General features: G+C 46.4%; 1 protein-coding gene across 4 annotated transcripts in view; it reads left to right on the top strand.

Annotated features, from left to right (window-relative positions):
• The window catches only part of GSTCD (glutathione S-transferase C-terminal domain containing), a 137,200-nt gene that overhangs the window by 102,054 nt on the left and 22,710 nt on the right, over positions 1-12,436 (top strand). For all 4 annotated transcript variants that reach the window (XM_066573911.1, XM_066573908.1, XM_066573909.1 and 1 more), the window contains one exon: positions 8,689-8,804. In XM_066573911.1, coding sequence (XP_066430008.1) covers positions 8,689-8,804 — 116 coding nt within the window. The remainder of the gene's footprint in view (positions 1-8,688; positions 8,805-12,436) is intronic.

The raw sequence follows: 12,436 nt of genomic DNA, 5'->3' as shown, positions 1-12,436 counted from the left end.
CACGCTGAGTTCTCGCGGGCAGCGCTGATAACATTCTTTTTTTAGCAGCTGTCCCGCTGGAGAACAATAGTGATGTATTTAGAGAACAGACCACCTGCTGTTCTCTAAATAGATGTAAATGAAGCTAGTTGGCTACTAATTGGCTGATTAGCCCTTTAGTAGCTAATGCAAAATGATCGCTCAAAACTGTTAGTTTATGACGAATTTTGAGCAATCATCTGTGTCTGTAAATGGGGCTTAACTGCATGCTGAGTTTTACAGCAAAACAACTCCTCCTTCTAGGGGGTTGGACTTTTATTGACAAAGAGTGTATTTTGGATTTATGTGAATCTTTACAGCACAATGCAGTAACACGACCTCTAATTTCTATAGAATTATTTTTTGCATTGTTGGTCATTTTCTGTGTGCAGACTAGACAATCTTCTGTAAGCTAAAGAGCCTGGACTCCAGAATGATACATTTGACATGTGCTGATTAGAGATGAGCGAGCGTACTCATCCGAGCTTGATACTCGTTCGAGTATTAGGGTACTCGAGATGCTTGTTACGAGTTCGAGTCACTTTCATTTTCTTCCCAGAAAATTTTGCGCCGTTTTCTGGCTAATAGTAACGCAGGGAAGGCATTACAACTTCCTCCTGTGAAGTTCCAGCCCTATCCCACCCCCCTGCAGTGAGTGGCTGGGGAGATCAGGTGCCACCCGAGTATCTAAACTGGGGCCGGCCGCGGCTCGCCACAGATGCATGCTGAGAGACATTAGGGAAAGTGCCGTCTTGCTGTAGCTGCTATAGGGAGAGTGTTAGGCTGTTATATTCGTCTTCAAGAACCCCAACGGTCCTTCTTAGGGCCACATCTGACCGTGTGCAGTACTGTTGAGGCTGGTTTTAGCAGTGTTTCCCCTTTTTTTCTTTTTGTATATCGGGCGTGCAGACCATAGCGTCCTCACTCTGCAGTCATTTTACTGAGTATAGGGGCAGTACTGGTGAGGCAGGGACAGTGCTACAGGGAAAGAGGTATACTGGCTATATAGGCAGCGGGCTTTTTCAAAAAAATTGGAAAAAAAAGTCTTTGGGCTGCCAGTGACCGTCTTCAGTTTACTGCGTGTCTGCTGGGGGTAGTAGTCGCTCACTTATTACCCAGCTAGGTGTTACTGCAGCCTTGCACATAATTTTTTTCTGGCTGCACTGTGCTTTCAATAACCACGGTCATCCTCCAACAGGGAAATCCATATACAGGCTATATAGGCAGTGGGCTTTTTCCCAAAAATTGGAAAAAAATACAATATTTGGGCTGCCTGTGACCGTCTTCAGTTTACTGCGTGTGTGCTGGGGGTACTAGTAGTCGCTCATTATTACCCAGCTAAGCGTTACAGCAGGCTTGCGCATAATTGTTTCCTGGCTCTGCAGTGTCCGTTACATGATCGCCGTCATCCCGCCAGAGGGAAACAGTATACATATATACGCTGCATACGGTATCTGTCTGGTTTTTCACCTCACCATTTTAAACAATTGAAGCAAAATACTTAAGGCCTACCACTGGCCTTTGGCCACTTGACTGGTTCTGCGCTGTGAATTCCAGTAGCTCAGTCATACGCACCTAGGTCTCACTACAGGCTTGCGCATAATTCTTTCCTGGCTCTGCTGTGCGCTCCGTAAGCAAAGTCAGCCTCCAACCACAGGCCAATATGCGGCACATTTAATTACAGCGTTCTGTTTCTGCTCTACTCGTAATACACCATGCTGAGGGGTAGGGGTAGGCCTAGAGGACGTGCTCCCCCTATACTGCTGCTAGTGATATGTTACTGGGGCCTGTCTAGACTGCAACTACTACTGAAATGGAACTAATACTGTGCTCCCCCTATACTGCTGCTAGTGATATGTTACTGGGGCCTGTCCCTAATGCTACCGCTGAAATGCTACTAATTCTGGGCTCTGCCTATACCGCTGCTAATGCTATGTCACTGGGGTGTGGAAACGGAGGCTTCCCAAAGACATGATGGCGGCGAGGCCATTTCCCACCAACGCGGTTACTGTTAAGGTGCATATAACCACGGACACGTGGAGAGGACACGTAGTGCCTCAAAAACATCCCCCTCCTCCTCCAACAATGAAAACATTCTTGGCAAATACCTTTGCATTGGTCCGTCTGGTGGCAGTCCAAGAATTTCACCTTTAACGACACAACAAGAGAGCCCCCCACCATCCCCCTGCCACGGCCCACTTAATCCTGGCCACATTCCGAAAACCAACTAAATAAAGTCGCGCTACTAGGTCCGCAGTCGCGACCACATTCCCACCAACGCGGTTACTGTTAAGGTACATATTACCAGTCTGACTGGGGCATGCACTGTGGGCCGAAGCCCACCTGTATTGTATCTGACGTTAGCTCTGCTGAGCAGGGCACTGCAATGGGATACATTAATGTACCGCCGATGGGTTCCAGCAAGCCACCCATGCTGTGGGTCCACAGGGACTTCACATTAGGGATTTGTACCTGCTAGTGTCTATGTATTAAAAACCCCGGTCAGACTGGGGCATGCAGTGTGGGCCGAAGCCCACCTGCATTTAATCTGACGTTACCTCAGCTGTGCTGGGCACTGCAATGGGATTTGTTTATGTACCGCCGGTGGCTTCCTGGGACCCACCCATGCTGTCGGTCCACACGGAGTTGTACCTGCCTGTGTCTACTTATAAAGAACTCCAGTCTGACTAGGGCATGCAGTGTGGGCCGAAGCCCACCTGTATTTAATCTGATGTTAGTTCTACTATCCGGGACACTGCATTGGGACAAACTACAGGAGCAATACAGCACTAATGAGACTTGCACAGCTACGCTAGCATTGGAGTCCGCTGTAGGCACGCGATTGCTGAGGGTTTGTGCAGAGGCCTATGTCCTGGGTGCAGTGAAAGTCTGCTTCCAGCCTAGGATTGTTGAATCTGTGGGCCGAGGCCTATGCCGTGGGCGCGGTGCAAGTCTGCCATGTTTGGCCGATCAGATCAATTTTTTGTTCATGTCTTGGGCTTCCTAGGACCCACCTATGCTGTTGGTGCAAACTTAGTTCCCATTGCGGTGTTTGACCTGTCTGGCACAAAGGCACTGACTGACTTGGTTAGGGGGCAGAGCTCTGACGGCTTTCCCCTTGCAGTGTGGATTGAGCTATGCGACACCTTGACAGAATGAATACTGTGTGGCACATGGATTCCCCATTGCTATGCCCATGTTTGCAGCTCCTGACGGAGGTGGCACAGGATTGGAGTTCTTATTGCTTCTGTACAGCATTGTGGGCTATCGCCCCGCCCCTTTTAAAGAGGGTCGCTGCCTGGCCCTGCCAACCCTCTGCAGTGTGTGCCTCCGGTTCCTCCTCATGGCAGACTCACTTATAAATAGACATGAGGGTGGTGTGGCTGTGAGGCCAGCGTGCGGCATGAGGGCAGCTAAAGGCTGCGCAGGGACACTTTGGTGTGCGCTGTGGACACTGGGTCGTGTGGGGGGGTTGGGCAGCATGTAACCCAGGAAAAGTGGCAGCGGAGTGTCATGCAGGCAGTGATTGTGCTTTGTTGGAGGTAGTGTGGGGCTTAGCTAAGGTATGCCTTGCTAATGAGGGTTTTTCAGAAGTAAAAATTGTTGGGAGGGGGGGGGCCCACTCTTGCCGCTATTGTGGCTTAATAGTGGGACCTGGGAGCTTGTGATGCAGCCCAACATGTAGCCCCTCGCCTGCCCTATCCATTTCTGTGTCGTTCCCATCACTTTCTTGAATTTCCTAGATTTTCACAAATGGAAACGTTAGCGAGCATCGGCGATATACAAAAATGCTCGGGTCGCCCATTGACTTCAATGGGGTTCGTTACTTGAAACGAACCCTCGAGCATCGCGGGAAGTTCGACTCGAGTAACGAGCACCCGAGCATTTTGGTGCTCGCTCATCTCTAGTGCTGATACATTGTAGCAGACTATCACAACTGGAGAGATTTGTACCTCTTATACAGTTAGCTCTCAGACTATTGTCTAGATAAAGTACAATTGTGTCCTCTTCTCATTTGTCCGATACATTAGGTATTTACAGCCTCTGGATGTACCAGAATTCAGACATCCTACAGTGGGTGAGCAATTAAAACATAAAGTAATTAGAAAACTGCAGAACTTTCTATTATGCAATGGGTAAAGGAACATCAAATCTACAAATTAAAGTGCTTGTCCTACAAAATCTTTTCTTCTGGCTTGCCGATCAGTGGAGGTCCTGCTATAAGAGCACCATTGTTCCTCTCGTGTCAGTGGGACTGTCAGAAATAGAAGAGATCGAAGAGCACTTGAGCTTGGCAATTTCCAGAAAGCGCACTGAAATGAATAGAGCAGAGATTCACTTTCATTGCTGGACTTTCCAGTTCTTGGGATCAGTGTGGGCTCTAGCATTGGATCCTACCAGTTAGCAAGTTTTCTCTTATCGAGGAGGGATAATTTACTTTTGTGGAACAGCCCTTTTAGTGATAAAAGTAGACAGGACATAAACTGCCCACCCAGATTTTTGGTGTGCAGAATCTTCTGCAAATACCTGTTATAAACAGTCTTATAGAACTCTGACAAAGACTGCAGGGGTTCTGGAAGACAGCTGCAGGGGCAGAACTTAGCCGAGAGGGGAGAACGGAATGTCATTTACCAGTTACTGTGAACATAACAATGTGCGAGGCTCCTGCAGCCAATTCTCTTACAGCCAGAAACAGGATTATGAGTGGGAGGAGCAAAAAAAATGACTGAACCCCCCCCCTCCCTTGGGTACATATTGAAAATACATGGGAAATTCTTACTTATGTTTAGGCTCTAAGTCCCACATTGTGATCACTGTTCATTAAGTACTAGAGATGAGCGAGCATACCCGTCCGAGCTTGATGCTCGTTCAAGTATTAGGGTGCTCGAGATGCTCGTTACTCGAGACGAGCACCACGCGGTGCTCGTCTCGATTAAACGAGCACTGACCATTGAATTCAATGGAGCCGGCAATACAGCCGGCTCCATTGAAAGCAATGGGCTGCCGGCTAGCGGGGGATGAATTTTCGGAAAGGGCTTAAAAATATAAGCCCTTTCCTGAAAATCATCCTAAAATGTGTAAAAAGTAAAACAAAAAATATACTCACCTTGTCCCGGCAGAACGATGTTAGCCCATTGAATTCAATGGAGCCGGCAATACAGCCGGCTCCATTGAAAGCAATGGGCTGCCGGCGATCGCACAATGAATTTTCGGGAAGGGCTTAAATATATAAGCCCTTCCCTGCAATTCATCCAGAAATGTGTATAAATAAAAAAAATATATATACTCAACTGGTCCCGGCAGACGGAGTTCAGCTGCGGCCAGCTGGCAGTTCTCCTGAACTGCTCTCTGTAGTATTCAGCAGCCGGGGATTTAAAATCCCCGCCTGCTGAATGAGCTGCCTTTGATTGGTCACAGCCTGACCAATCAGAGGCAGATCTCACTCACACCCATTCATGAATTCAGCGCAGCTCTCAGCTGAATGACAGCAGTTCAGCACCACAGTGCAGGGGACAGCAGGAGAAGACGCAGCTGTGCCCCAGCAGCTGAAGGGAGGTATCTATTTTTTTTGTTTTTTAAATCACTTTTAATTTATTTCCAGGGAATGGCTTATATGTAAAGCCCTTCCCTGAAAAAGAATTCAGGTGTGCCAGCGGACCATTGTCTTCAATGGACACGCCGGCAGCAGCAGCGGCTCCATTAAAGAGAATGCCTGCATTTTTCTTCTTTTTTACACTAAAATCTTTCTTTTTCAGGTAAGGGCTTATATTTTTAAGCCCTTCCTGAAAATTCATCCCGCGCTCGCCGGCAGCCCATTGCTTTCAATGGAGACGGCTGTATTGCCGGCTCCATTGAATTCAATGGGCTAACATCGTTCTTCTCTGCACAGCTGTTACAGCTGTGGCAGAGGAGAATGATCGTTATGCTGACAGTGGGGGTGGGGGGAGGTTGTCTCACTCTTGCCACTATTGTGGCTTAATAGTGAGACCTCGGAGCCTGAAATGCAGCCCTGCATGTTGCTCCTCGCCTGCCCTATCCATTTCTGTGTTTTTTATATGACTTTGGTGATTTGCTAAGATTTTCACAAATGAAAACCTTAGCGGAGCACCAGTCATATACAAAAATGCTCGAGTCGCCCATTGACTTCAATGGGGTTCGTTACTCGAAACGAACTCTCGAGCATCACTGAAAGTTCGACTCGAGTAACGAGCACTCGAGCATTTTGGTGCTCGCTCATCTCTATTAAGTACCCATCCTAGTATACTTCATAACTCAATCTTGGTCACTGAGTGCTCATCTTGATGAACTTGGTCATGGGGAAAGGGAGGGATTCATTTATGATAGATCCATCCACAGAAGTGATATACTGTATGCCGGTAGGTGTCTACATACAGATTCTGCCCAGGTGGATTCCTTGATCCTACTCTGTTTTCGTGGTTGATTGCTGCAAGCAGCTTTTCATCTGAACTCGTATTCATAAACGATCCTGGTGAATTTGCAAAGCACAATTAAGTTTCCTACCCATAGATCCAGCAGCAGTTGTATAATGGCAGAGTGAAGCTAAAATGTAATACTTGTGATTAGAAGGTGTCATTTTGTCTGGTTACGGTAAAAGCAGGGAGAATGGTGAACGTATGTGTAGATTTAAGGAAGGATACAGATTCTCTTATCTCCTCGCCTTGAACAATAATCTGGGTGACATTTGAACACTTTGATGTGTAACCTAAACATTAAATTAGAACTGGCAGTGGTTTTTCATATATATAGCGTTCGCGATTCTATTTGTGCCTTTTCTTAGGGGAAATGTCCGCATATGTGGAGATTTCTTTTAAGATCTACTTCCTTCATTTCTGATGGAGTCAAGTCCATACAATCTCATATACAGGGGCTGAAGGACCACTGGAATGATTTTGTGGGAGTAATGTGTCTTAATTAGAGATGAGCGAACCTACTCGGCCACGCCCCTTTTTCGCCCGAGCACCGCGATTTTCGAGTACTACCGTACTCAGGTGAAAAGATTCGGGGGGTGCCGTGGGTGAGTGGGGGGTTGCAGCGGGGAGTGGGGGGGAGAGGGAGAGAGATAGGGCTCCCCCCTGTTCCCCGCTGCTACCCCCCGCTCCGCCACGCTTCCCCCCGCCCCCCCCCCCCCGAATCTTTTCACCCGAGTACGGAAGTACTCGAAAATCGCGGTGCTCGATCGAGTAATTACTCGAAACGAGTATATTCGCTCATCTCTAGTCTTAATTCATCAGTACATACAACACCTCTATCCTCATTAATTGAAGCTTTTCCTGTAAGGTGATAATTTAAGTACAGATGCAGCAAAGTTTAAAAAGAGTTTTATCAGGTCATGATAGCTTTCTGAAGTACCAATGGTTTACCCTTTCAATCACCTTACAATGTGTGGTGTTGTGTTAAAATAAGAGAACAATAGCTTTTTAATGGGTTAAGATTAGAGATGAGCGAGTATACTCGGTAAAGGCAATTGCTCGAGCGAGCATTGCCTTTAGCGAGTACCTGCCCGCTCGAGACTGCAGGTTCGGGTGCCGACGCGGGGGAGCAGTGAGTAGCGGCTGTCAGCAGGAGGGAGCGGGAAGGGGGGGGAGAGAGAGATCTCCCCTCCGTTCCGCCCCGCTCTCCCTCGCAGCTCCCTGCCCGCCGCCGGCACCCAAACCTTTCGTCTCGAGTGGGCAGGTACTCGCTAAAGGCAATGATCGCTCGAGCAATTGCCTTTAGCGAGTATACTCGCTCATCTCTAGTTAAGATAAGATAACTTGTCACATAAAGTTAAGGCCTGTTTACACTCAAAGATAATCTTTCAAATGATTGAAAGTTTTAGCGATCATTTTACATAAAGTGTTAATGGACACTAATTGCCATTAACACTTAATCATCTTCATTTGCATGTAAAAGGGCCTCCGGGAGCTGTTTGCAGAACCCAGCATGTGGTCTGAGCTCTGCAATCAGCCACATTGTCCTCGCATGGGCTGCTGGAAGAATAGGATGCAATCTCCAGCTCCTGTGGAGAACACAGCATGCAGTCTGAATGATGGATTTTAAGCTTGCCTAAAAATCATCATTCAGACGAAAAGTGTACGATGGTAGCGTTTGCATGCAACGAATATCACACATTTGTGGTCATTTGAACCAATTTTGAGCAATAATCTTTGCGTGTAAATGGGCCTTTACACTCTGACATACTGTATCTGTGTAAAGACTGGACCTGATACTACTGGCTCTTATGGTTGTCGCTGAACATTGATTATGGTTATATCCTTTATTTTTTGCATGGTCCGGATAATTGTTGACACATACACAGACACTCCCCATATATATGAGAAATAGCAACATTTTAGTTGGCTAGTGACTGCACATGACTCCACCAGTTGTGTTTTCTCAAGCAACACGAGCGCTAGCACACACAACACAAATTGGAAGCAGGTGCCTGATAAGATTTAACTTCCTATTATTTATAACCATGAACACGTTGCTTTTATAGCTGCTGCCCTATAAATTACGCGGCTGCGATGGAGATGATTTATCACTGGTGTTCCAAGTCCACTCAATGTAATTGTATAAACCCGTGAAGAATGGCAATAGAAGGATAATGTGCGCCAACCAAAATCCCTTCTTCACAATGATTAATAGGGTGTCTAATATTTATTTTAGGTAAGATGTCCAGTGACCGTGCCCTGAGGAAACAGCAGCAGCTGAATAACCTCTTATCAGTCGTCACTCATATGGCAAAACCAGGAGACACCATTGTGGATTTTTGCAGTGGAGGGGTAACATATCTCTTTCTATGTACTATAGTCATTCATTTATTTGTATTTGTTCTGTCTTTTTAGATTTCACCTAATCAGACAGTTTTGGTACATTGTATGTTGAAGGCACATAAATGATTCCAGAAATTTACTGAAGGACTACCCAAGGATGCCTTATTGATTCTTGACAAGTTGCCTTATGCTTTTAGTTGTTTATATAGGAGCCGAGGTATAGGTAGAAAATGCAAACTAAAAGTGTATCTTCAATTATAAACAATTTACCATAAATCAATATCACAAGTGAATCTAAGAAAAACTTTGTTGTCTAAGAAATCTACCTCTCCCCCCACCCCCTGCATGTCTTTAAGGCTGCATCCACACGGGCTACAAAATCATCGCTACAATGTGAAGCCCATGGTTTCCGATGGGTTCTTTCACAGGAGCCATGTTTTTTGTAGCAAGATATTGTAGCCCGTGCAGATGCAGTCTAAGGCTGCATTCACACGAACGTATATCGGCTCGGTTTTCACGCCGAGCCGATATACGTCGTCCTCATCTGCAGGGGAAGGGGAGGATGGAAGAGCCAGGAGCAGGAACTGAGCTCCCGCCCCCTCTCTGCCCCTCTGCACTATTTGCAATGAAAGGAGGCAGGACAAGGGGGGGCTAAGTTCTGAAAATTAGCCCCGTCCCGCCTCTCCCCATTGCAAATAGTGCAGAGGGGTGGAGAGGAGGCAGAGAGGGGGCGAGAGCTCAGTTCCTGCTCCTGGCTCTTCCATCCCCCCCCCCCCTGCAGATGAGGACGATGTATATCGGCTCGGCTCGGCGTGAATACCGAGCCGATATACGTTCGTGTGATTGCAGCCCACGGGATTCACGCAACTAAAAACACCCGGGACATGTGATTGCTGCAGCTAATCACCTTCTCAATTCAGCCGATTATTAGCTGAAATTGTGATATATCCCATCAAAAATTTTGAGCCCAGATAACCCCTTTAACTGTTGAATTCACTGCTAAAATCTATCTTCAGAGATGCTATGGCTTTACACCTTCACTGAGAGTTCAGATTACAGTTGTTCATGAAAGTCTTTGAAGAGGGGATTACCAAAAATTCTTAGTTATTGTCAACAACATAGAAAACTTTTTTTTCTTGTTTTCAAATATTTATTACACGTTTAAAGGGTTTGTCTACTTTGGACGTTACCTTTTTCTTAGGAGTGTTCCCGATGAGAAGCAAAATATCCTGTTGCTTAGTCCCCCAGTGCTTATAACCTGTAATCTGGGGACCTTGGCAGCTAATTTTCAGGTATCAGGCAGCACCACCACAAGTGAAATCTAGCATCACAATTGATCATTTTGTTTATGGATAGAGTTGAATAGAGATGAGCGAGTGTACTCGCTAAGGCAAACTACTCGAGCGAGTAGTGCCTTATTCAAGTACCTGCCTGCTCGTCTCTAAAGATTCGGGGGCCGGCGGCGGGCGAGAGTGGCGGGGGAGAGTGGGGAGGAACGGAGGGGAGATCTCTCTCTCCCTCTCACCCCCGCCGCAACTCACCGGCAGCCGAATCTTTAGAGACGAGCAGGCAGGTACTCGAATAAGGCACTGCTCGCTCGAGTAGTTTGCCTTAGCGAGTACGCTCACTCATCTCTAGTGTTGAGCGATTAATGAAATATTTGGATCAGGAATATCCAAACTAATTTTCTAAAAATGATTGTGAATCGGGATGGACAATTCCGTCTTCCATTGAAATCAATGGGAGTAAATCTGCTTTAATAACGTGTATGTGTGTGTGTGTTTGTCCATGTCCGTGCTCTATTTTTCTATGAATGTGGCTCAGTTGCTAGCACTTTTGGCTTTTCACTGCTGGTTCAAATCTCATCAAGGATCATCTGCATGGACTTTGAGAAACTCGATCCAGATGTTGCCCATGCTGAGATTTGAACCTACAGCTCCAGCAGTGCAAAGCATCAGTGCTAAAAATTGAGCCACCACACTTGTCCAATCTGCTCTAGATGAGGAGAACAACTAGAATAAACACAATGAGAACATAAAGAATAGGGATGAGCGAGTATACTCGCTAAGGCACTACTCGCTCGAGTAATGTGCCTTAGCCGAGTATCTCCCTGCTCGTCCCTGAAGATTCGGGAGCCGCCGCGGCTGACAGGTGAGCCGCGGCGGGCAGCAGGGGAGAGTGGGCGGGAGAGAGGGAGAGAGAGATCTCCCCTCTGTTCCTCCCCGCTCTCCCCCGCAGCTCCCCGCCCCGCGCCGGCCCCCCGAATCTTCAGGGGCGAGCAGGGAGATACTCGGCTAAGGCACATTACTCGAGCGAGTAGTGCTTTAGCGAGTATACTCGCTCATCCCTAATAAAGAACTTATCCAGATATTGCCTTTGGTCAGATTTCAGTCTACACCTCCAGCACTGCAAAGTAGCAGTGCTAGCAACTGAGCCACCACACCTGTCTGTTCACTTCCAGAAGAGGAGAAGAGCAGCAACAAGAAAGAAGACAAAGAGAATTAAAAATAAAACATCTAGATGTTGCTTTTGGCCAGATTTGAACTACAACTCTAGCACTGCAAAGCAACTAAGCCACCAGAAAAGGTGGACATGGAGAAGAATAAGAATAATAAACAGAAAGAGAACATACAAACTCAATGCAAATGTTGTCCATAATCAGCCGTGAACCTAGAGCCCTAGCACTGCAAGGCAATAGTGCTACCACAGAGCTACCAAACTTCTTTCCTTCCTCCTCCTCCTGTATCTTCTCCGGGGAAGAAGGGAAAGTAGAAGATCTTCTTATTCTCCTTTATCTTTGTCTTCCTTTTCTCCTTTTCCTTCTCCGACTTTTTAAACATCATCTTCTTCTACTACTCTCTATGCTCCTTCTCCTCCACTTTTTTCTTTTTCTCCTTCTCCACCAGAGGAGAAGGAAGAAGAAAAAGGAAGAAGAAGCAGGAAGAACAAGAAGAAAGAAGAACAAGCATGGTGGCTCAGTCATTTGCATTGTTGCCTTGCTGGAGTTCTAGGTTCAAATCTGTCCAATGGCAACATTTGAATGGTGTTTTTTTGTATCTATTCTTCCTGTTCTTCTCCTCCTCTGGAGCTAAAAACACTGGTGTTTTGTAGGTTCAAATCTGACCAAGGCTGACATCTATATTAATTTTTTATGTTCTCTTTGTGTTTTGTGTTGTCATCCAGAGCTGAATAGACAAGTGTGGTAGCTCAGGTGTTAGCACTGCTGCTTTGCACTGCTGGAGTAGTAGGTTCAAATCTCACCAAGGGCAACATCTGGATAGAGTTTATCAAAGTCCATGCAGGTTTACCCTTTATCAGATTTGAACCTAGGAGCTCAGCAGGAAAAGGCAAGAGTGCAAGCAACTGAGCCACATTCATAGAAAATTGGGACGTACAGACGGACACACGCACCCACATTTACACCTTCCTTCTGCTTTCATTTGTAAAACGATTTTCAGTCGATTTTTTTTTTTTTTTCCCCCTAAAATCCCAGTCCAATTTTATTGCCCAGCCAATCACGACGAGCAAGGCTGTTTATGGACCACTTGGACTTGTATAACAAATGGCTTCCATCATCAGAAGACTTTGTATTGTCCATAGACGTATTCCAATATTTTGGTGCTTTCCTCTGCATTGTCCAC

The sequence above is a fragment of the Eleutherodactylus coqui genome, chromosome 7 (assembly GCF_035609145.1).
Source record: "Eleutherodactylus coqui strain aEleCoq1 chromosome 7, aEleCoq1.hap1, whole genome shotgun sequence".
NCBI lineage: Eukaryota > Metazoa > Chordata > Amphibia > Anura > Eleutherodactylidae > Eleutherodactylus > Eleutherodactylus coqui.
The sequence above is the reverse complement of the archived record's forward strand: the minus strand, read 5'-3'. Positions and strand labels throughout refer to the sequence as shown.